The 25894-nt window shown below is 45.8% G+C and overlaps 1 protein-coding gene across 1 annotated transcript in view; it reads left to right on the plus strand.

The window, feature by feature from the left end:
• scarf2 (scavenger receptor class F member 2) overlaps nt 1-25894 on the plus strand; it is a 66203-nt gene that overhangs the window by 19041 nt on the left and 21268 nt on the right. Inside the window, exons 5-7 of the mRNA XM_033043371.1 lie at nt 5924-6142; nt 7982-8110; nt 22711-22814. Of these exons, the coding sequence (XP_032899262.1) occupies nt 5924-6142; nt 7982-8110; nt 22711-22814 (452 nt within the window). The remainder of the gene's footprint in view (nt 1-5923; nt 6143-7981; nt 8111-22710; nt 22815-25894) is intronic.

Below are 25894 nucleotides of genomic sequence, written 5' to 3' on the forward strand. Positions count from 1 at the left end.
GTTCCTTCCTACACATCGTTGAATGGATGTGATAATGAGGTAGCTGTGTGGCTCTCCATGGATCTTGGGCAGTGAGAACCCAGAGTGGATGTCTTGTTGGTGGTTGCCTTTCATTGTCACCCACCTTCCTGATGCTGGAATACATCGCCATGGGTGTCCCTGTAGGGGAGATACTGGTCTAGACCATGTTACTGTAGGCAGAACATTGTTACAGGTGGAGGTTCATGTTCATAAATTATAGGAGCAGAATTTGGCCATTCGGCCCATCAAGTCCACACTGCCATTCAATCATGGCTGATCTATCTTTACCTCTCAACCCCATTCTCCTGCCTTCTGCACATAACCCCTGACACCTGTACTGATCAAGAATGTCTGCCTTAAAAATATCCTTCTGCGGCAATGAATTCCACACATTCACCTATGAATAAAGGTGTAGGAGCAGGCATTATTGTTGGTAGGAATGTTGCTGCTTTTTTTAATTTAGAGATACAGCACAGAAATAGGCCCTCCCTTTGGTCCACAAAGTCCACACCAACCAGCGATCCTCATACACTTGAACTATCCTACACACACTAGGGACAACTCTGAGAGGCCAAGTAATCTACAAAACTGTACGCCTTTGGAATGTGGGAGGAAACCAGAGCACCTGGCGAAAACCCATGCCGTCACAGGGAGAACGTATAAACTCCATACAGCCAGCACCCATGGTCAGGATCGAATCTGGGTCTCTGGTGCCACAAGGCAGCAACTCCTCCGCTGTGCTATCGTGCTGCCCTTGTAAAAAACAAAATTTACTGTCGTAAGTGGGAATGGTGTGGGTTGTGATCAAGTTTAGTTTAGTTTAGTTTAGATTAGAGATACAGCAAGGATATAGGCTCTGTGGGCCACCGAATCCACACTGCCCATCCGACATCTGTCCACACTCGTTCTCTGTTATCCTACTGTCCCTCTGTGTCACCTTGGCATTCCACGCTGGACTTTATTGTGACAGTGGCCTCTTTGTGTGGACAACTGGGATTCAAGTAGGAAGCCTACCATGGCCTTCTGAAGTACACGTAGGGAAAAATGGCACCATCCCAAAGGGCTATGAAAGCAAAGTATTTATCATCTCGATGATTCAAATGTTACCAGTGGTTTTGGCTGCAAGTTTTGTCTTTCCACTCCCGCTGATGCGAGGACTGCGCTTGCCATTCGTGGAGCCTTGTTGTTGCTGGGATTATTTCGTTTTTTAACTTTGGAGGTACAGCGTGGAAACAGGCCCTTCGGCCCACCGAGTCTGTGCCAACCAACGATCACCTGTACTCTAGCACTATCCTACACACAGGGGACGATTTACAGAAGCCATTTAATATGCAAACCCACACGTCTTTGGAATGCAGGAGGAAACTGGAGCACCCGGAGGAAACCCACGTTTCCATCCACATCACAAAGATGTGCGGGTTTGTAGCTTAATTTGTCTCTGTAAATTGCCCCCTAATGTAATAATAATAATAATGGATGGGATCTATATAGCGCCTTTCTAATACTCAAGGCGCTTTACATCGCATTATTCATTCACTCCTCAGTCACACTCGGTGGTGGTAAGCTACTTCTGTAGCCACAGCTGCCCTGGGGCAGACTGACGGAAGCGTGGCTGCCAATCTGCGCCTACGGCCCCTCCGACCACCACCAATCACTCACACACATTCACACACATTCACACACAGGCAAAGGTGGGTGAAGTGTCTTGCCCAAGGACACAACGACAGTATGCACTCCAAGCGGGATTCGAACCGGCTACCTTCCGGTTGCCAGCCGAACACTTAGCCCATTGCGCCAAATGTAGCGAGTGGATGAGAAAGAGGGATAGCATAGAACTTGTGTGAACGGGTGATTGATGGTCAGCGTGGACTTGGTAGGCGTATCCATACTACACCGCCATTCTGAAATAAATTAGACTATCAGATCTTCCTGGACCTTCCCTCCCTAAACTACGCAGTTCCACCTGCTGCAGACTCCCTCAGAGAACTGAGCTCCCCTACTGCTAGTACCTATCTTTAAATCACCTCTGCACTCCCATAGTCACAGAGCCATACAGTGTGGAAACAGGCCATTCGGCCCAACCTGCCCACACCGCTGCCTGTGTTTGGCCCATATCCCTCTAAACCTGTTCTATCCACGTACCTGTCCAAATGGTTCTTAAACATTGCGATAGTCCCTGCTTCAACCACCTCCTCCAGCAGCTTGTTCCATACACCCACCACCCTTTGTGTAAAAAAAGTTACCCCTCAGGTTCCTATTAAATCTTTCCCCACTCACCTTAAACCTGTGCCCTCAAGTTCTTGACTCCCCAATTCTGGCCAAGGGACATTGTACGTCTACCCGATCTATTTCTCTATACCCTTGAGGTTGTTTATAAAATGTGGTATACAGGATTGGACTAAACACTTTAACCTGGGGTTTGTCCACCGATCGCCTGTATTCTTTGTGAATGGTATCAAAAGCTTAAAGCCTTAATGATCATTTCCTTTTCCTATGTCCCTGAGGCTGAGCCTCACATTAACAATAACATACCATGACTTGCTTGTTTTGTATTCTCTGTCTCCATTTATAAAGTCACTGTGTCCTTTTTAAAATAAATAGTTTATCAGTTCTCCCAGCTGCATTCAAAGGTGTGTGTGAGTTTATTGCCCAACCTGGAACTGGTGTGGGCTTTTAAGTAGCATTAATGTTGGTTTTACTGAGGTTGCCGGGGTTCTTGTTGTGCTTGTTGGTAGGAAAGAGAGTTGTGAATCTGTGGAATTGTAGGCAATGAAGGCCAATTCACTGGATGTATTCAAGAGAGAGTTAGATATAGCTCTTAGGGCTCATGGAATCAAGGGATATGGGGAGAAAGCAGGAACGGGGTACTGATTTTGGATGATCAGCCATCTCATATTGAATGGCGGTGCTGGCTCAAAGGGCTGAATGGCCGACTCCTGCACCTATTTTCTATGTTTCTATGAATGTTGCACCGCTGAATGTCGTGGTGATGTTGTTGGTGCCCTCCTTTAAGTGTGGCATGGTGGCCCAGTGGTAGAGCTACTGCCTTACAGCGCTGGAGACCTGGGTTCGATCCTGACTACAAGTGCTTGTCTGTACAGAGTTTGTACGTTATCCCCGTGACCTGCGTGGGTTTTCTCCGAGATCTTCGGTTTCCTCCCACACTCCAATGACGTACAGGTTTGTAGGTTAATTGGCTTGGTATAAATGTAAAATTGTCCCTAGTGTGTGTAGGGTAGTAAGTAAGTAAGTTTTATTTATATAGCATGTTTTAAGTCAACTCGCATTGACACCAAAGTGCTTTACATAAAATAAATAATAAGTTTCCATACAAACCATAGAAAAAGGTTAAAAAAAAATTAAAAATGGAGACAACACATTATAGAGTTCAACACAAACGTCCCCCCACAGCAGAATCAAAAATTTCCACTGTGGGGAAAGGCACCAGAAAGTTAAGTCCTCTTCCTCTGTGAAACACCCGAGGTCGGGGCCCATTTGTGGCCTTGCAGCCAGTCCGATAATTTTCAGGGGTCGGGTGAAACATTCCTCAGCGGCTTGGAAAGTCTGGAGCGGCTGCCTCCTCCCCGGAGACTGGGGCACTCGAAGTCCTCAGGCCGCGCCGGTTGGAGCTCCGACCCCGGCGAACTCGATCCCAGGCTCCGCGGCGCTCCAAATCCAGCGCCGCCCGCGGCCGGACGCCCGGATTTAATGTGCGGGGATCGCTGGTCGGTGCAGACTCGGTGGGCCGACAAGCCTGTTTCCGCGATGCATCTCTTAAACTAAACTAAAACAGCAAGAGGGCTGGTGATGACACTGTGAATGATGGTTAACATTCCTGTCTATACTCCTTGTATATTTAGATTTAGGTTTATTATTGTCAAGTGCACTGAGGTACAGTGAAAGCTTTGTTTTGCATGATATCCAAACATATCGGATATAACATACATAAATACAATCGTCAAACTTATGTACATTAGATAGAACAAACGGGAAGATACGGATGTGCAGTATATAGTTCCCAGCATTGTAGCACATCAGTACTATAGACAAAGTCCAATGTCCGCAATGGAGTAGAGGTGAATTGGACAGTACCCTAGCTTATGGAAGGCATGTTCAGTAGCCAGAGAACAGCGGGGAAGAAGCTGTTCCTGACTCTGATGATGTGTGCATTCAAGCTTTGGATAGGGCTGTTTCTAAACCAAGCTGTGTCGCAACCTGACAGTATGCTTTCTCTGGTGTATCTGTGGATGTTTGTAAGGGTCACTGGAGGCATGCGGAATTTCCTCAGTCTCCAACATTGCTGGAAGCAATAGTGTTTCTCTGGGTGAAAGTATTCCTGAGAGCTGCTTAATTCTTGAAGATACTATTCCTGCAAATGTGGGTGTTTGTGGAGGCATTTCTTTGGGGCAGGATTATGAGAAACCTTGGCGTTCCTGTAAGCAATTGGCATTCCTACATATGTTAGTGTGCCTGTGCTGGTGTTCTTGAAGAGGTTGGTGTTTCTGAAGCGTTGATACAGCTGTATGTGTTGTTGATCCTGATGGTTTGGGGGGAATGTTATGGAGGGGGAGAGGTCGGGCCGAAGTGCCTGTTTCCATGCTGTATCTCTGAACTAAACTAAACTAAACTAAACTAAACTAAACTAAACTAAACTAAACTAAACTAAACTAAACTAAAAGATATATTCACAATATAAGGGTTTCTGGTGTCAGAGTTTATTTACATCCTTGCATAGTGGGTACATTAGTTGTGTCCTTGGGCAAGACACTTCACCCACCTTTGCCTGTGTGTGAAAGTGTGTGAGTGATTGGTGGTGGTCGGAGGGGCCGTAGGCGCAGATTGGCAGCCACGCTTCCGTCAGTCTGCCCCAGGGCAGCTGTGGCTACAGAAGTAGCTTACCACCACCGAGTGTGACTGAGGAGTGAATGAATAATGCGATGTAAAGCGCCTTGAGTATTAGAAAGGCGCTATATAAATCCCATCCATTATTATTATTATTATTAGTTGCCTAGGCACATTTAAGAATCAATTCTATCTGAGGTATTACACTACTTGGCATATATCACAAACTGGGCAGCATCTGTGGAGAAAGAAATGGAACTAATATTTCAGAACAGTGTCACAGATATAGTGTAGAAACAGGCCCTTCAGCCCACCAAGTCCGCGCCAACCAGCAACCACCCGATATACTAACACTATTCAACGCACTCGGGACAATTCACAATTTTACCAAAGCCAATTAACCTACAAACCAGCATGTCTTTGGAGTATGGGAGGAAACTGGAGCACCCAGAGAAAATACACATGGTCACAGGGAAAACGTACAAACTCCACACAGACAGCACCTGTGGTCAGGATCAAACCCGGGTCTCTGGTGCTGTAAGGCAGCAGCTCTACCACTGCACCACCATGCCGCCCAATGTTCCAACATTTTCTATTTATATATCATATTCCCATTATCCGCAACACTTTGCCTTTGGGGCATTCCTGTACTTGCTCCAGAGCATCAGGCTTATGGTACAGTGATGTATTCACCTGACCCATTGCAGGTGCATGCGTTAAAACACTGGAGACCAGGTGGTAACATGGTTGAGGATGGGAAACTGAAAGTCCTGGCTTCAGGAGCGGCTCGGATCTTTGCCCAGCTGACTGGCGTTAGCAGGAAACGGTGACAGGTTTCCGACGGGGCAGGAAAGAGGGCTGAAAATAGAAGCTCAGAAACGATGACTTAAGCCAGTCCATTGAAAATCAATTGGCAAGCGTCCATGTTGAATTAGCAGACTAAGCAAAGCCAACCAGGCTGATTAATGACATGAACAGCCTCCACTTGGCTCTATGGATTATAAAAGCCGCGGTTTAACTGACACATCTGCTGAATTTTCTTTTGCGTTACGTCCATTAGGTGCGGCCAGTGCAAGGATCGCCACCTGTGTACTATCGTTGATGGCCGCTGCCGGGCCTGCCAGCCGGGATGGAACGGAACCAGATGTGATAAGATATGTTCGACCGGTTTCTACGGGGACGGGTGCGGGCAGCAGTGCCCCCGTTGCAAGGATGGGCACTCCTGTAACCACATCACTGGGAGGTGCCAGCACTGTAACCCGGGCTGGATCGGAGCACAGTAAGTGTTAAGCCGGGGGTCAGGGTGAATGAACACCATGCTTGGCAACGGTTAGCAAGTTTGCGGATGACACAAAAGTGGGTGGTGTTGTAGATAGCGAAGATCGTTGTCAAAAATTGCAGCAGCATCTTGATCGGTTGGGCAGGTGGACCGACCACATTACACACCTTGGATGTTTTCTCTGTAATTGTAACGTGGCAACATCATATTCTGTGCTCTGGTAATTTTCTCTTTGCACAACCTGTTGTACATGTGTATGGGTTGATTGTACTCGCATATAGTATGATTTTATTTGACTGCAAGGAATTAATCGGTATTGGTTTACGATTGTTATGTATACTGGGATACAGTATATATCTGAAGAAGGGTCTCGACCCGAAGCGTCGCCCACTCCTTCTCTCCTGAGATGCTGCCTGTCCCGCTGTTACTCCAGCATTTTGTCTGTATCTTCAGTGTAAACAAGCATCTGTAGTTCCTTCCGACACATACACAGTATATGTCATGTATTATTGTCATGTACACTGAGATAGAGCACGCAAACAGAAGCTTTTCACTGTATCTCAGTGTAGATGACAATAATAAACCAATACCAATTGACCCCCTCGCAGTTTCTCTGGCTAGCTTGGTGATCCTTTCTCCCTGCAAACTAGGACGTTGGTTTCAGGAGTGCAAGCTTGATTTGTATATGGTTTATCTCATCCACTTCATTGACCGCCATCCGCCTTCAAGCCTGTACCTTAGGATTAGGTTTATTATTATCATGTGTACCGAGGTACAGTGAACAGCTTTGTTCTGCATGTTATCCAAGCACCACACATAATAATGGAGTAACTCAACGGGTCAGGCTGCATCTCTGGAGAAAAGTAATAGGTGACGTTTCAGGTCGGAACCCTTCATCAGACTCGTACTATAATGTCCATATATAGGACAATATGTAATGTATAATACACTAATAATATTCAGATAATTCTATACATAAAAATAATCAAGTCAAACTTGTACAATAGGTAGAGCAAAGAGTACAAGATATAGAATATAGTTCTCAGCATTGTAGCGCATCAGTTCCAGAGACAAAGTCCAATATCCACAATGGGGTAGAGGTGAATATGACAGTATCCTAGCTCATGGAAGCACCATTCAGAAGCCAAATAACAGAGGGGAACAAGCTGTTCCTGAGTCTGGTGGTGCGTGCTTTCAAGCTTCTGTACCTTCTGCCAGATGGGAGTAGGGAGAAGAGGGAATGAGGTGGGACAAGTCTTTGATTACGTTGGCTGCTTTTCTGAGACAGCGTGAAGTGTAGATGGAGTCAATGGTGGGGAGCCTGGTCTGTACGACCTTCACAGATGTAACTTAGTGCACTTAGAGTCATAGGGAAAAAGGCCCTTCGGCCCAACTCGACTATGCCGACAAAGAGCATTTCTGGATAAGGATCATCTCTGCATATTCCTGGCCAGTATAACCATCACAAGCACCAACTCCATTCCAAATTAACACCCAGTACAACATGCCCTTTCATTTGCCATTTTGTAGTCAATTTGGTATCAGTAATGACCAAAAACTAAATATTAGGTAGCAATCAGATTAATACATTAATACAGATAAATCAGAAATCACTGTAGAACATTAGAATGACATAGAACATAGAACAGTGCAGCACGGGAACGGGCCCATCAGACCACAAATCAGAAAATGATTAAAGGAGTCATCTGAATGTTCATGATTGCTTATCACTGGAAGATGATTCTGCTGATTGATTGCTGGAGCATTTCTGGAGATTATTTAAAATTCATTGTGTTCTTACTTTTGCTTTGGTTGTGAATGATTTCTTTCTGTTGTCAGGTGCGAGGTGAAGTGCCAGAATGGTACCTACGGGGAGAACTGCAACTCAGTCTGCATGGATTGCTTCAATGGGACCTGCCACTTTGTAACAGGAGAATGCATTTGCCACAAAGGTTTCCATGGCCTCTCGTAAGTACTGCACGACAGTGAGCAACACCCTGTATTGACGTGGGTAGGACAGGTTTAGGGGGATATACAGTACGCCAAATGTGGCAATAGTGGACGGGCATAGATGGGGCATCTTGGTCAGCACGGGTGAGCTGGGCCGAAGGGCCTGTTTCCATGTTATATGACACTGTGACTTTATGTACTCCTTGATGTGTCTGGCGATACAGCGCAAAACAGGCCCTTCTGCCCATCTAGTCCGCACCAACCCGCGATCACCGTACACTAGCACTATCCTACACGCGAGGGACAATTTACAATTTTACCAAAGCCAATCAACCTACAAACCTGTACATTTTTGGCGTGTGGGAGGAAACCGGTGCACCTGGGGAAAACCCACGCAGTTACAGGAAGAAGGTACAAATTCCGTACAGACAGCACCCGTAGTCAAGATTGAACCCTGCTCTCTGGCGCTGTAAGGCAGCAACTCTACTGGTGTGCCACCTTGCCATCCTGTGACATCAGACAAAGTGTTAGCATGTGGTCAATAGCTATTTACAAATGTTCAATGCCTTCCGTGAGATTCCAGGACGGACAGTGCTAAATAACTGGGCATTTGCATGTGTGTTCCCTGCTCTCCAGGACATACCTGATGTATAACAAGAGTAAGTAAGTAAGTAAGTAAGTAAGTAAGTTTATTGGCCAAGTATTCACATACAAGGAATTTGCCTTGGTGCTCCGCCCACAAGTAACAACATGACATACAGTGACAGTTACGAATGACTCCGAAAATACTAAACATTAATAATAATAAAACATTAATGACAAAACACCATTGATCAAGCATGTGAACCAACAAAATACCAGATCAAAGGGAGGCTACAGATTTTTGGCGTAGAATTTTGATTAGAGCAACTACTAGTGGATAAAAACTGTTTTTATGTCTGGCTGTGGCAGCTTTGACAGTCCGGAGTCGCCTTCCAGAGGGAAGTGATTCAAAGAGTTTGTGGCCAGGGTGAGAGGGGTCAGAGATGATCTTGCTTCCTGTCCCTTGCAGTGTACAGTTCATCAATGGAGGGAAGGTTGCAGCCAATAACCTTCTCTGCTTCTCTGAGGCATGATCAATATTCCTGTTCTTGGAGGAAAAAGACAAAATTTGTTTTGAAGAGAAAAAGGTGCCGTTACACATGCTTAATAAAACACGCATGTAACCTGGTTGGAAAACAAGATAGTGGCATGTAACATTTTTAGATGTGTGAGTGTACACAGTCACAACAATAGCACCAGGGGTTTTGAGATTGATGCTATTAGATCACTGCTGGTACATCCCTTGTTGTGACATTGAACTCTAAGTTTGGTTGCTGAATGGATGACAAATTTGCAGATATTTGAGAATGCCAGACAAAACTTGTCCACGCTGAATAATATTAGCCCCAGTGGGGCCCAGGTACACATGCTGCAGATGATTGGGCTGGGAGGAAAGTATTACCAGATGTTGGCCTGTTGTTGCATAAATGAAAGATTTACTTTAGCTTTCATCGAGGACCAGCACTTAAAACAACAGCAACAACCTTCTGAATAATCTCAGACCCGGCTCAAATTACATCTTAAGCCTTGCCTTTTCTTGATGTCGTGACTTTGCAGCAGCCACTTTGCAAAGGTGATCTTGTTCGAGCTCCTCTGGCTGCTGAGGTCATTTGCAATGAAGTGCCCATGACAGGATGGCATGGTGGTGCAGCTCGTGGAGTTGTGTGGGAAGGAACTGCAAATGCTGGTTTACACCGGAGATAAAAAACAATATGCTGGAGTAACTCAGCGGGTCAGGCAGCATCTCTGGAGAATAGGGAATAGGTGACGTGTCGAGACCCTTCATCTCATGACATTTGATATCCGGGATGAAGGGTCTTGAGCTGAAATGTTACCTATTCCTTTTCTCCACAGATGCTGCCTGACCCGCTGTGTCTATCTTCAGCTGGTAGAGTTGCAGCATCCACAACTCCAGCATCCTGGTTCAAATCTGACAACTGGTGGCTGTCTGTGTGGAGTTTGCATGTTCTCCCTGTGACCCGCATGGGTTTCCTTCAGAGACGGATGGGTTGGGTCACTCGAAGCGGTCCCAGATGCGAAGGATAGTGGTTGAATGTGCAGACAGTTGATGGGGAAGTGGGGAGAACAAGGGGCAACACAGTGGCGGAGCTGGTAGAGCTGCTGCCTCACAGCGCCTGAGACCCGGGTTCAATCCTGACCTCTGGAGCTGTCTGTGTGGAGTTCAGGCGAACTCCACCAGTGCTCCCTGTGACCGCGAGGGTTTCCTCTGTGTGAACAGAGAGTAATACAGCAGAGCATCAGGCCCTTCGGCCCAGCGAGTCTTTTCCCCAGGGGAGGGGAATCAAGAACTAGAGGGTGTAGGTTTAAGTTGAGAGGGGAAACATTCAATAGGAGCCTAAGGAGCAATTTTTTGACATATTGGATATATGGAATGAGCTGCCAGAAAAAGTAGTTGAGGGAGGTTCAATAAGAACGTTTAAAAGACAGTAATATGGATAGGAAAGATTTAGTGGAATAATGTGAAAATGGGACTAACCTAGATATGCCATCTTGGTCAGTATGGATAGTTGGGCCGACAGGTGTGTTTCCGTGCTGTATGACTATACCTTTAATAAAGTGGTCTGCATGGAGTCATTAGGCAGAAGGGGATATTACTCTGTTCTATGACTCCATGAGATGTTTGTACTGTACATTAAACCATCGCACTATATCATGACATCCACATCCATGTTCTCTCAGAGTCCAATGTGGCATTAACAGCCAGCGATCCCTGTCCACTAATCAGTAGATTAGGACACATCTTGGAATTACAGAGAGGTTCCACTTCAACTAGTCCTTTGAAGGGAGGAGGTTCAGTTACAAATATCAGGTGCCTGTAATAGCTTGTGAGTTTAGACTTTAGAGATATAGTGTAGAAATAGGCCCTTCGGCCCACCGAATCCACGCTGACCATTGATCACCCAGTACATTAGCACATATTACACACCAGGGACAATTTTACAATTATTATGCAGCCAATTAACCTACAAACCTGTACGTCTTTGGAATGTGGGAGGAAATCGGTGCACTTGGAGTACGTGTGCAGTTTTGGTCCCCTAATTTGAAGGAACTTTTTGCTATTGAGGGAGTGCAGCGTAGCTTTACCAGGTTAATTCCCGGGATGGCGGGACTGTCATATGCTGAGAGAATGGAGCGGCTGGGCTTGTATACTCTGGAATTTAAGAGGTTGAGAGGGGATTTATTGAAACGTATAAGATTATTAGGGTTTGGACATGCTAGAGGCAGGAAATATGTTCCTGATGTTGGGGAAGTCCAGAACCAGGGGCCACAGTTTAAGAATAAGGGGTAAACCATTTAGAACGGAGATGAGGAAACACTTTTTCACACAGAGAGTTGTGAGTCTGTGGAATTCTCTGCCTCAGATGGCGGTGGAGGCCGGTTCTCTGGATACTTTCAAGAGAGAGCTAGATAGGGCTCTTAAAGATAGCGGAGTCAGGGGATATGGGGAGGAGGCAGGAATTGGGATGATTGGGATGATCAGCCATGATCATATTGAATGGTGGTGCTGGCTCGAAGGGCCGAATGGCCTACTCCTGTACCTATTGTCTATTGTCACCCGGAGAAAACTAATGCGGTCACCGGGAGAAGGTACAAACTCCATACAAGCCGCACCTGTAGTCAGGATCGAGCCCGGGTCTCTGGTGCGGTGAAGCAGCAGCTCCTCCGCTGCATATGAAAACATGGATCCAATTTCTAACCTAAGAAGTTTAAAGGCTGCAGAGTGAATAGCTTTGAAGTCAAGATAATGGGCCAAAGCTGTTGAATTCCCGGAGATTTGGGGATTTTACACACACGCTTGCTTTTGGAATATCTGTCTGTTTTCTCATTTGAGAGCAAAGAAATCTGACAGAGTGACTTTAAAAAAAATCAAATGCTGGTTGTAACATTCTGAAATATATTTTGCTTCGAACATAGAACAGTGCAACTCAGAAACAGGCCCTTCGGCCCACAACGACAAAAGTTAAACTAATCACTTCTTGCATGTGATCCATCTCCCTCCATTCCCTGCATATCAATGCGCCAATCTGAAATTCTCTTAAACGCCACTCTCGTATTTGCCTCCAGCACCACCTTTGGCAGCAGGTCCCAGGCCCCCACCACTCTCTGTTGAAAAAAATAACTTGCCCGCACATCTTTATTAAACTTTGCCCCGTCCCACCTTAAAGCTATGGTCTCAAGTCTTTGACACTTCCATGCTGGAGAAAAGTCTCTGTCCACGCTGAAGGGTCCCGATTTGAAACGTCACCTATCCATGATCTCCAGTGACGCTGCCTGAGCCGCTGAGTTACTCCAGCATTTTGTGCCTGTCAGAATGTTATAAACTTCTGACAAGTCTCTCCTCGGCCTCCAGCGTTCAACCTTCAGACCCAAAGGACGAGGCTGTGAAATTAATGGAGCGAGCGTGTTTTTCCTGGGGTTTTGTGTGGACCTGCGCTCTTCCTGCAGTGAATGACAATCTGATTCAGCGGCTGCCAGACTGGCTGAAATGAATAACAATCAGCGTTCCACAACGCTGTCGGATTCAACGAGACCTCCAGCCCGTCGGTCCCGAGGAACTGGCTGCTGAATATTTCCTGACCCTCGGCTTCTAGGACTGCCGTGAGCAGGTCCCAGCGTCAAGAGAGCGCTGATATTTAAAGCCCTGCCATTCTCATCTCTCCTTTGCAGGAAGCATAGCTGTGTGTGCCTGCATAATCAGTCCCATCTAATGATTTTTGCACTGATCTCCTGCCTGGGCCATTGAAACCAAAAATAAGTGTCCCCTCTGACAGATAATGTTCACAAGTTCACAAGTTATAGGAGTAGAATTAAGCCATTCTGCCCATCGAGTCTACTCCAGATATTCCAAGCCGCTGAGGACTGTTCACCCGATGCCGAAGTTCCAGCTTTCCGGCAAGAGTCCCAATATAATCACTCGGACCCATACAAAATGTGGCATGGATTGATTACTACAACTGGCTGCAAAGCAAGGTCACGCCACATCATTGGTGATAGTGCAGACTTATCTGATGAACTGAATTCTTTCTGTGCTCGCATCGAGCAGAAGGCCAACAGGGCGGTGACACTTGGCCCTTCAGACTCCAGTGTGCCCCTTCCCTGGGTCACTGTTACTGAGGTGAGATTGGTCTTCCTGAAGGCGAACCCATGGAAAGCAACTGGCCCAGGTGGAGTTCTTGGTTGTGCCCTTAGTAGCTGCACGGACCCGCCAGCGGGAGTATTCACAGACATTTTTATTCTCTATTCTGAGGTGCACAACTGCTTCAAGAAGCCCACCATCATCCAGGTGCCAAAGAAGAGCAAGACATCATGCCTAAACGATTACTGTTCAGTGGCCTTGACAATTGCCATCATGAAATACTTTGAAAAGCTAGTTATGGAAAGCATTAAATCCAGTCTATCAGACGGCCTTGACCCACTGCAGTTCACCTACCACCACAACAGGTCCACAGACGATGCCATCGCCCTGGCCCTACACTCATATCTGGAGCGCCTGGATAAGCGAGATGTCAGACTTCTATTCCTAGACTACAACTCCATTATACCATCCAAGCTCATCATACAAATTTGCGGGACTTGGAGTCAGCACTCATCTCTGCAACTGGATTCTTGACTTCCTGACCAACAGACCAAAATCAGTGAGCATAGGGGCCAAATCATTCTCTACGATAATCCTCAACACTGGTGCTCCTCAAGGATGCATTCTCAGCCCCCTTCTTGAGTTCCACAGATTTACCACTCTCTGGCTAAAGAAATTCCTCCTCATCTCATTCGGGCAAAGTAACTGCTGTGGCCCAAACGTGAAAGAGCGGTGTCAGTTACCGACAAGAGTAGGACCTGGAAGATCTGAGAAGTTTCCAATTTACAGAGGTCAATAGGATAAAGATTGCTCTGGATACAAAGGGATCCCCCATCCACCTCCACCATTAACGTACCTTTGAAGGCCTCCAGAGATTTCTTTCAGATACAGGACGAGGACGTTCTGTTAATGTTTTAATGTTGGAGAGGCAGTGAAGGCTAGAGGTGTAAATATGAGAAAAGAGAGTCAGATAAAATGGCAGCACGGTGGTAGAGTTGTTTCCCCACAGTACTAGACACCTGGGTTCAATCCTCGGGTACTGTATGTGAGGAGTTTGCATGTTCTCCCTGTGGCTCATGAGATTCCTCCGGGTGATTCGGTTTTCTCCCATGTCCCAAAGCCGTGCGGATCTGTCGGTTAATCGGCCTCTTGTTAGTAGGGAGCAGATGAGAAAGTGTGATATCATAGAACCTGTGTGAGCAGGTGATCGATGGTCGGTGTGATCTCGGTGGGCCTGTTTTCATGCCGCACCTCTAAACCAAAATCAAACTTCCTTCCCACCACAACTAAAATATTTTTTGAAAGCTTCCAGAGCAGTATTTCAGATACAGGAGGAGGCCATTCTGTGAATGTTTTTTATAGCAGACAGGTGGTGGAGGCTGGAGGTGACAAGGAGTCAAAAGGGAGTCAGATAAGGAGAGAAGAGGAGGAGTGAAATGTAGAGGCAGTGGGAGGAAGGGAACTTCTTCCATAAGTTAATCCACAAGGATGTTTAGCTTCTACATTTCATGCTTCCCATCCTTACCCTAGCCCATCCTGTCCTGAAATCATTGACATTCTTTTGCTGGCGGCAGACTCCATCTCAATGGCTCTTTGTTGAGCTTCCAAACTGTTGTAATTACGTCCCAATTTAACCATAAATTTGCCACCTGTATCCTGTCCTGCAGTAAGAGAAAATCTCCCTTCAACTCAACCCCTCCTCCCATCTCCAGTGCAATTAATTAAAACATGAGGGGAATAGCTGCATGTATTCCATATTCACGGTGAAGGGGGAAAAGATTTAATAGGAATCTAAGGGGTAACTTTTTCACACAAAGGGTGGTGGATGTATAGAAGCTGGGATGTAATGTTAAAATTGTACAAGGCATTGGTGAGACCAAATCTGGAGTATGGTGTACAATTTTGGTCGCCCAATTATAGGAAGGATGTCAACAAAATAGAGAGAGTACAGAGGAGATTTACTAGAATGTTGCCTGGGTTTCAACAACTAAGTTACAGAGATAGGTTGAATAAGTTAGGTCTTTATTCTCTGGAGCGCAGAAGGTTAAGGGGGGACTTGATAGAGGTCTTTAAAATGATGAGAGGGATAGACAGAGTTGATGTGATCAAGCTTTTCCCTTTGAGAATAGGGAAGATTCAAACAAGAGGACATGACTTCAGAATTAAGGGACAGAAGTTTAGGGGTAACATGAGGGGGAACTTCTTTACTCAGAGAGTGGTAGCGGTGTGGAATGAGCTTCCAGTGGAAGTGGTGGCGGCAGGTTCGTTGGTATCATTTAAGAATAAATTGGATAGGCATATGGATGAGAAGGGAATGGAGGGTTATGGTATGAGTGCAGGCAGGTGGGACTAAGGGAAAAAAATTGTTCGGCGCGGACTTGTAGGGCCGAGATGGCCTGTTTCCGTGCTGTAATTGTTATATGGTTATATGGTTATATGATGTATCGAACAAGCTGCCAGAGGAGGTAGTTGAGGCAGGTACTATCCCAACTTTTAAAATACAGTTAAACAGGTACATGGATAGGACAGGTTTGGAGTAATATGGACCAAACGCAGGCAGGTGGGTCGAGTGTAGCTGGGACATGTTGGCCGGTGTGGGCAAGTTGGGCCGAAGGGCCTGTTGCCACGCTGTATCACTCGATGACTCTGAGTCTATGATTCTATGTCTACTCACTTTCCCATCATCTCTCCCTATCCCTCCGCTCCGGCGATCCCTCAGAACATCATATTGGTGTTATCAGATGTTACTCATTACTCACTGTTGTTGGATAGGCAGCTCGGAGTTAACTCTCGCTGGCACGAATAAAGCAAACGAGAGCGTTCGAGACCGCATGCTTTTCAGCACATTTCGCATATTCCCAAAGTGCTTCCTGCACAGTGGAAAAAGGAACAGAAAAAGACCAAAAGATTTTTTGGCAAAGTTCGAAATCTGAACCAAAACCGAATCTGCTTGCAGAGGGGAATAGATAGGGTGAATACACAGAGTAATTTTGGCAGATTCGATAGTTACTTCATTGGCACGTGTACCTAGATACAGTGAAATGCTTTGTTTTGCATACAATCCAGTAAAATAATACCAGACATAGGCGCATAATATAATCTCCTCCACCTCCAGATTCAGGGACAGTTTCTTCCCAGCTGTAATCAGGCAACTGAATCATCCTACCACAACCAGAGCGCAGTGCTGAACTACTATCTACCTCATTGGTGACCCTCGGCTCGGACTATCCTTGATTGGACCTTGTTGGCTTCACCTTGCACTAAACGTCATTCCCTTATCATATATCTATACACTGTAAATGACTGGATTGTAATCATATATTGTCTTTCTGCTGACTGGTTAGCAGGCAACAAAAGCTTTTCACTGTACCTCGGTACACGTGACAATAAACTAAACTAAACTAATCCTGCATAAGTATAAGAGTGCAATGATTGTCGTGTTAAAAATAATAGGTTTCTTCTGAGGCAAATTGTTTCCACATTTCCAGAGGCATCTTGTAGATTTTAAGAATCAAAGTTTAAAAAAATAATCGAGTGTTATCTTGGGCTTAAAGGGCCGTTGTCCTGGTGGCAGCACTTGGTCGGCGATGTAGGGGTCGACCTGGCCCTACAAGGTTGTTGGTATCTTGCATTGCCACTCTGCCACTATAATCTGTATGTGTTTCCCTCCACTCTGAGTCCTCTCTTTAGATGCTGACTGACTTGCTATGTATTGCAACACTTTATCTTGTGCATCATCACGCAGTTCCGTTTAGTCTGTTGTTACGTGTACTGAGGTACAGCGAGAAGTTTTTCTTGCGTGTTAACCAGTCAGTGGAAAGTGAGTGAGACATTGAATTGATTTTGAGCGGGTAGTTGGTAGGTCAAGATCTTTCTGGGAGGGATGAATGAGGGACAAGGTTTGTTCAGGGCACTGGGGGTTCTTTTCACCAAAGATAGACACAAAATATTGGAGTAACTCAACAGGACAGGCAGTATCTCTGGATAGAAGGAACGGGTGACGTTTCGGGTCGAGACCCTTTTTCAGTCTGAAGAAGGGTCTCCTCCCGAAATGCCACCCCTTCCTTCTATGCAGAAATGCTGCCTGTTCCGCGGAGTTACTCCAGCATTTTGTGTCTATCCTCCATAGAAGCTCATAGTTTAGTTAGTGTTGTGCGGTGTACAAGAGGGGAGAACAGTTCTCGAACCTGGAGGTGACGGTTTTCAGGCTCCTGTAACGTCTTCCCGAGGGTAGAAATGAAACGAGAACGTGGCCAGGGTGGTGTGGGTCTTTGATGATGTTGGCCGTCTTTTTGAGGCAGCACGCTCTATAGATCCAATAATAGACAATAGACAATAGGTGCAGGAGTAGGCCATTCGGCCCTTCGAGCCAGCACCTCCATTCAATGTGATCATGGCTGATCATCCTCAATCAGTACCCCGTTCCTGCCTTCTCCCCATATCCCCTGACTCTGCTATTTTTAAGAGCCCTATCTAGCTCTCTCTTGAAAGCATCCAGAGAACCTGCCTCCACCGCCCTCTCAATAGACAGAATTGAAGTTTGCGTATAGGTAACCTCTGGTTGATGTTCCTCTCACTACCTGCACCATGGATAGCATTGCCTGTAAGTTTGGCAGCACAGCAATTAGCTGCATTGTTCATTATACTGATGTGTCAACTCAGTTTGAAACGGTTTGAAACCCTTGAGTAAAATTGAACCCGTGACCTTCTGACTCCAAGGGGAGTGAGCTATCACTAAAGGAAGGCTGACACTTGACCTGAATGTCAGAAGAGTAGCTCTGAATCTAACATTGAGACAATGCCCCTAACCCACCACCTCAACGCTGAGTTAAATGTAGCTCAACACTGCAGATCTGCAGCCTTTCATGTGGTTTTGTTTAATGAAGGAGCCAGAAGCAGAGATGTTAAAGCTGGCTCTGTATCAGAGCGTTAGGTCGATTGGAAAGTGCTGGAGTGTGGAGTCAGTGTACCAGCACATTGTTTCACTCTGAGCATCTGGGGCCAGAGATGGGGTGGATGGAGGGGGGGGGGGGGGTTAGTGGCGCAGGGTAAATACTGTGTTTGTATGTCTAATTTAGCTTTGGCATGCAAGGGCTGTCTGAGTCTTCAAGGAGATTTTGAACGGATGTTGCACGAAATAATCCAGCTGGAATCTTGCCTGAATCCAGCCGCTTCCTCACCTGCTCTACACTCTTTGAGTCTTGAGGATTTTTTTAAATGGGGGATGAGAGGGAAGGATGTGGAGGGGGAGCACTGGGGGCTGCGTCTGAAGGATTGTTTATTTTGCAGTCGCAGACCAAAATACATATTCCTTTACCCTTGTGGTCAACGCTCAGTCATGCTGGGATTTGCAAAATGCACAAAGTGGAAAGATCTTCGAAACTCCAGTGGAAAAAAAAAAGTGCCGCCTGACAGGAATTTGTTTTGACATTAACATAAATGGATCTGGTGTTTTAGAATGCTACTTGCCTCGACCCCTCCCTGTCTCCCTCTCCTCTCCAGCATTCCTTGGCATCGGCCGAAATGTTGCTTCCAGCTGGGCAAACTGAATGATTCCATCGTAACCTTTCACAGAACAATTGGCTGCAAAAGTGGCTGTGAGGTTTCAGTGGAGGATGGCTGCTGTTGGAGTCAACTTGCTGCAACTTGGAGAGAACAGCTTGAATTCTTTTTAGCCTTGCCAGACAGTGCAGCAAAAGCCCACACTCCGTGCAGTAGCTCCGATTAAGGGTGTTCGGGCAGTGGCCTTTTAGGGTCATGGAGCTCTGCGGCACAGAAACAGGCCCTTCTTCAGACTCCAGTCTAAAGAATGGTCTCGACCTGAAACGTCCCCCTAAATTCCCCAGAGATGCTGCCTGCCCGCTGAGCTACTGCAGCATTTTGTGTCTGATCTTCAGTGTAAACCAGCATCTGCAGTTCTTCCCTAGACACAGAAACAGGCCCATCAGCCCAACTTGTCCATGCCGACCTAGCTGAGCTTGGTTGGGATGATGGAATTGGAAGCAGAGCTGCTGTTGATGAATAGGAATCTTTCATAGGTGATATTCTTATCCAGGTGTTCCAGGGATGAGTGTAATGCCCCTGTCCCACTTAGGAAACCTGAACGGAAACCTCTGGAGACTCTGCGCCCCACCCAAGGTTTCCGTGCGGTTCCCGGAGGTTGCAGGTGGTTGCCGGAGGTTGCAGGTAGTAAAAGTAGGTAGGGAGACTGACAAAAACCTCCGGGAACTGCACGGAAACCTTGGGTGGGGCGCAAAGTCTCCAGACGTTTCCGTTCAGGTTTCCTAAGTGGGACAGGGGCATTAGGAGATGACATCAGCTGCGGACCTGTTGTGGCAGTAGGCGAACTGAAGGAGAACAATGCTGCTTTCATGGAGTCATAGAGCCACATTAACAACGCCAACCGAGTTAGCACACTAGGCTAACCCCTTTTTACCAGTATTTGGCCTATATCCCTCTAAACCCTCCATATTCATATATCAGTCAGAGTCTGAAGAAGGGTCTCAACCTGAAACATCACCCATTCCTTCCCTACAGAGATGCTGCCCGTCCCGCTGAGCTACTCCAGCACTCTGCGTCTATCCTCGGTGTAAACCAGTACCTGCAGTTCCTTCCTACACATACCAAGAGTTATGAGTAGACCCCGACAGTCCTTCCAGGTGAAGCAGAGGTTCACTTGCACCTCCTCCAACCTCATCCATTGTATCCATTGTTCAAGATGTGAACTTTTATACATCAGCGAGACCAAACGTAGGCTGGCCGATCGTTTTGCTGTACATCTGCGCTCAGTCCGCCTGAACCTACCTGATTGTCCCGGTTGCTAAACACTTTAATTCTCCTTCCCATTCCCACTCTATCCTTTCCGTCTTCAGTCACCTTCATTGTCAGAGTGAGGCTAAATGCAAATTGGAGGAACGCCATCTCATATTTTGCTTGGGCAGCTTACAGCCCAGAGATATGAATATCGATTTCTCTAACAACAGGTAGCCTCGGCATTCCCTCTCTCTCTGTCCCTCCCCCACCCAAGTCGCACTAGCTCCTCGTTTTCACCCAACAAACAGCTAACAATGGCCTGCTTCCTTTATTATTGTTACCCTTTTGCATATATTTCATTCATTGTTCTTTATTTCTCTACATCATTGTCTATATCTCTCGTTTCCCTTATCCCTGACTAGTCTGAAGAAGGGTCTCGACCCGAAACATCACCCATTCCTTCTCTCCAGAGATGCTGCCTGTCCCGCTGAGTTACTCCAGCTTTTTGTGTCTATCCAAACCTGCTGATGTTAGTGATGAGAACAACAACCACCAAACTCTTAAAAATTGTGCAACACTGCCTCAGCAAACTTGATCTTCTATTGACTATCTCCGGGTGCATGACAGACTTTGGTTTTGCACAATTATGGTTACTTCATTTCATGGTTATTAATTGATTGTGTTATTGATTAGTCATACAGGATGGAAATAGGCCCTTCAGCCCAACTCGCCCAAACCGACCAAGATTAAGCCTGAAAAAGTGTCTGCAGGGTTCCATCTCAAAACATCACCTATTCCTTTTCTCCAGCGATGCTGCCTGACCCGCTGAGTTACTCCAGCACTTTGTATCTATCTTCTGACCAAGATGACCCACCTACATTCGCCCCATTTCCCCACACCTGTCTCATAAGGTCATTAGTGATAGGAGTAGAATTGGGCCATTCAGCCCATCAAGTCTACTCCGCCATTCAATCATGGCTGATCTATTTCTTCCTTCTAAGCCCATTCTCCTGCCTTCTCCCCATAACCTCTATCACCTGTACTAATCAAAAATCTATCTCTGCCTTAAAAAATATCCACTGGCTTGGCCTCTACAGCCTTCTGTGGCAAAGAATTCCACATATTCACCACCCTCTGACGAAATAATTTTCTCCTCAGCTTCCTAAAAGAACGTCCTTTAATTCTAAGTCTATGGCCTCTAGTCCTAGACTCTCCCACCAGTGAAAACATTCTCTTTGTATGTTTCAATGAGGTCCCCCCTCATTCTTCTAAACTCATATCCCTCTAAACCTTTCCTATCCATGTATGTCCAAGTGTCCTTTAAATGCTGTTGAAGTACCTGCCTCAAAGACCTCCTCTGGCAGCTCATTCCATATATCCACCACCCTCTGAGTGAAAAAATTGTCCCTCAGGTTCCTATTAAATCTTTCCCCTCTTATCTTAAACCTATGTCCTCTGGTCCTTGATTCCTTCTACCCTGGGTGAAAGACCCTGTGCATCCACCTTGTCTTTTCCCTATGTATTCCCTACATATTGCCTATTTTACATATTACTCCATATGTATCTGCATGTTATTGCTTTTTGCAGGCATGTAAAGCTGCAGCAAGTAAGAATTTAATAGTTCCGTGGCAGGCACACATGCCAATTAAACATTCTTAACTCTGGGAATGTAAATGAAAAAAATAAATTGGTGACGACAATCTGAAATGAAACAGAAATTGTTGGAAATGCTCAGTGGGTCAGGTAGCATCAGTCCGGGAGTCTTTCGGAACCGTTGCCTCTGTTTCTCTTTCTCTTAAAGGTGAAGAGAATGCAGACGTTATGTAATGTAGTGATGGTGAGCCAGCAGTCCAATTCTGTTTCACTCAAAGTTCCCTCCATGGAGTCTGATAGTCCCCAGTACTTGGAATTACAGTTGGCTTTTGTTCAGTTTTGGTCAGCCTGCTGCAGGGAATATGCCATTAAGCTGGAGATTTACGAGGATGTTGCCAGAACTTGAGGGCCTGAGCTATAGGGATAGGTTGCGCAGGCTGGAGGGTTACAGCGCCAGAGATCTGGGTTCAATCCTGACTACGGGTGCTGTCTGTATGGAATCTGTACGGTTTTCCCAGTGAACATGTGGGTGCTCCAGTTTCCTCCCACATTCCAAAGACATGCAGGTTTGTAGGTTGGATCTACAGATGCTGGTTTATAATGAAGATAGATACTAACTACTGGATTAACTCCGAGGGTCAGATGCATCTCTGGAGAACAGGAATATGTGGGATTTCTGAAATATCTCCTCTTCCTCCTCTGCAGAGATGCTGCCTGACCCGTTGTGTTAATCTCGCATTTTGTGCCTAACTAAGGTTTGCAGGTTATTTCTACTCTCAAGCCTTTCTTGAGATCTTCTGAGGGAGCGCTGTATGTATTTATGTATGTATTGTTGATCTATGTACCACTGTTTGTAGCAAGTTAGTACCTGGACTAATGTAAAGCACTTTGGTCAACGAGAGTTGTTTTTAAATGTGCTATACAAATAACATGGCTTCGGTAAATTGTCCCTAATCTGGAGGATAGAACTAGTGCAGGGGGATCTCTCGTTGGCGCAGACCCGGTGGGCCGAAGGGCCTGTTTCCACGCTGTATCACTAAAACTAAACTAAAAGCCGTTTCTCCAACGTTGACCTCTCCCTTTCCTTCACCAGCTGCAACATGACTTGTCCCTCGGGACTCTACGGAGCCAACTGTGTCCACCCATGCCCCTGCATCGAGGCCAACTGTGACCCAGTCTACGGCACCTGCATTCTTGGTAAGAGTCAAAAGGTTTTGGGGAAAGAATGGTTATTTTAAAGCTTTGGCAATTATTTCCCCACTGGACGGGGAAGGAATTCCAGTGTCAGTGAAGCAAACCATTGGTCAGATTGAATATAGCAGTGAAATGCTTATTTTATAACGACCCCTGGGCTTGGATGAACTCCAAACTAAGGGCCATTTATTGAAGCTCATCATTCTTGTAACAAATGAATGGAGTCAGATATTGTTAATTCCGGAGTAACCGGATCTGCTGTTAAAATCAAAAACACCAGGTCTTAGTTTAGTTCAGTTTAGAGATACAGCACGGTAACAGTCCCTTCGTCCTACCGAGACCGCACAGACCAGCAATCACCCACAGATTAACACTGTCCTACACACTAGGGACAATTTACATTCATACCAAGCCAATAGGCCTACAAACCTGTATGTCTTTGGAGTGTGGGAGGAGACCGTACATCTCGGAGAAAGCCCATGCAGATCACAGGGAGAACGTACAAACTCATACAGACAAGCACCCATGGTCAGGATCGAACCTGGGTCTCTAGCACTGTAAGGCAGCAACTCTACCGCTGTGCCACCGTGCCGCCCTTGGTCTTGGCACCATATTTGCATTTACATTTAAGAGACTACTGGATAGGCACATAGATGTGTAGGGAGTGGAGGGATACAGATTATATGCAGGCAGGTCAGAGTTGGTCGGCATCAGGTTCAGCACAGACATTGTGGGCTGAAGGGCCTGTTCCGGTACTGTATGTTCTATGGTTGCTCCTGAAAGCTGAGATCATTCACTCAGTTGGGAGATGGCATGGTTGCTCGGTGTATGAGCTGAACTTTGATGGAGGATCTTCCACCCATTTTAATTTGCCATCAAACAGAGAGGAAAAGGGGGAGCTTTGGCAGTGAAGGCATCTAATGTGCCTGGGGGTTTGGGATAAAGCTCCGAGCTCCTTGGCCAGATAACAATGGGATGATTGTTAGTGCAACCCTGTCTGTCACGGTACGAGGTATTCTTCAAGCTGGAAATCCAGAGGAAAACAAAGAAAGATAGATGCATAATCTTCGCACCTCCAGATTCACTCTCTCAAAGCTGAACTGGGAGTCAGTCTGAGAAGGGTCTCGACCCGACACGTCACCCAATCCTCCCCAGAGATGCTGCCTGGCCCCCTGTTACTCCAGCTTTTAGTGTCTATCTTCTCTCAAAGTTGAAGCTCGGCTGAGAACTGGAGTGGGACAGGCTATGCGGCTTAATAGTAGCGGAATTGTGAATGGAGCAAAACTCTGCAGGGTTATTTTTGAACCGATCCTCTGAAAGAAAGATGTTCATTGATGAAGCGGCTGAAGGTTGCAGCTTGGGCTGAGGATGTTGCCCCCGGGATCATGCAGCTAGATGACAGATTAAGGACACTTTGTGAATGGAGCTTTTGTCCGGGTTTTCCCTCAGTTTGGATACTCTGGCGCCTGTGTATGAAAGAGCAATCACATGGGAGCCCTGCCAGACTCTATATTTGTCTGAGCAGATGACCAAGTACAATAATGCCCACATGACATGGCTGTGTGCCCCTTCAATGGAAGCAAATCTCTGGATAAGTGTTGTGCGTTCCTGACACAATTATTGCTGAGACTTCTTAGCAAGATCGTATCACTTTATCTCTTAAAAACATGTGAAATAAGAGCAGGATTAAGTTTGAAAGCTTGTTTTGCCACTCATTAAGGTCATGGCCAAAACCTGGCTTGTTTTCTCTGGAGCATCGGAGGCTGAGGGAAGGCCAGATAGAAGAAGATAAAATGATGAGAGGGATATGAGTTTATCGGCAGTCAAAATCTTTTTTCCTGGGTGGAAATGTCAAAGATTAGAGGGCACAGAGATGTACGGGGTAAGTTTAATGGAGATGTGTGGGGTAAGGTTTGTACACGGGGTTTAGGTCTTCTTCGTATCGAGTCCACACACAAGATTAGAAGTTGTTCAGCCAGAGTCGACCACACTTCTCGGCATCTGCATACAATGGTGTCTGTCTTGTCGCTTCTTGTGCTTGTGTGTGGTGGTGGAAAGATTGGTGGAAACAGGGCTGCGACCTGAACGCTCTTTCCTTGACCCCAGGGGTTAGGTGATATTAGTTGCATGGAGAGGTTGGACAAATCAGGATTGTTATCTCTGGGACGCGAGAGTTTGAGGGAAGATCTCAAACTACAGTATTTATCATTATCATTATCATTATCATCCTTTTATTGTCATCATAGAAACATAGAAACATAGAAACATAGAAATTAGGTGCATAGAAAATATCATGCAAAGCAACAATTGTACAGTGCAAAATGAGAAGACGTTTCTCAGGGAATACATCGCACATAAAAACTTAAACATTTCACGCATAAATAAAAACAATCCAGTTCCTGTAAAAACAGTACGAAGAGTTTAAAAAAAAAAGTGCAGGTAAAAAAAGCAACATTAAAATACAAGTAGGAAAAAAAAAAAAAAAAAAAAAAAAACATCACCCCTGACAGCACATTCCAGACACCCACCACCCACTGTGTACAACATTAGGGTGGCACATCTCCTTTAAGCTTTGCCCCTCTTACCTTAAAGCTACGCACTCTAGTCTTTGACATTTCTATTCTAGGGAGAGAAATAAGTCCTACCTGCTGTATCTCTGCCCCTCATAATTGTACGTACTTCTATCAGGTCTCCCCTCAACCTCCGGCATTGAGGTTTGTCCAACCACTCCTTGTAGCTAATACCACCTAATTCAGGCAGTAAACTTCTTCTGCAACCTCTCCAAAGCCTCCATATCTTTCCTGTAATGGGACGACCAGAACTGCGCATTACACTCTAATCAAGTATGAACCTCTCAGTCCATCAATCTGGTACATTCCTCGTTCCCAGCCGATGATAAATGAATGTAATCCTCATTTTTAAGTAGCATGTGCTGATATTCCTCATTTCTTTGTAAAACTGATGTAAAGTTTGTTCATGTCTCTGTAGCATTCCATCAACTTTGTATTTTTCGGTTCGACACTGATATACTGTGTATTTCATAATGGAAAAATTCAATATAAAAATCAGTTTCAAATATCCAC

The sequence above is a fragment of the Amblyraja radiata genome, chromosome 25, assembly GCF_010909765.2.
Source record: "Amblyraja radiata isolate CabotCenter1 chromosome 25, sAmbRad1.1.pri, whole genome shotgun sequence".
In the NCBI taxonomy this organism is placed as follows: Eukaryota; Metazoa; Chordata; class Chondrichthyes; order Rajiformes; family Rajidae; genus Amblyraja; species Amblyraja radiata.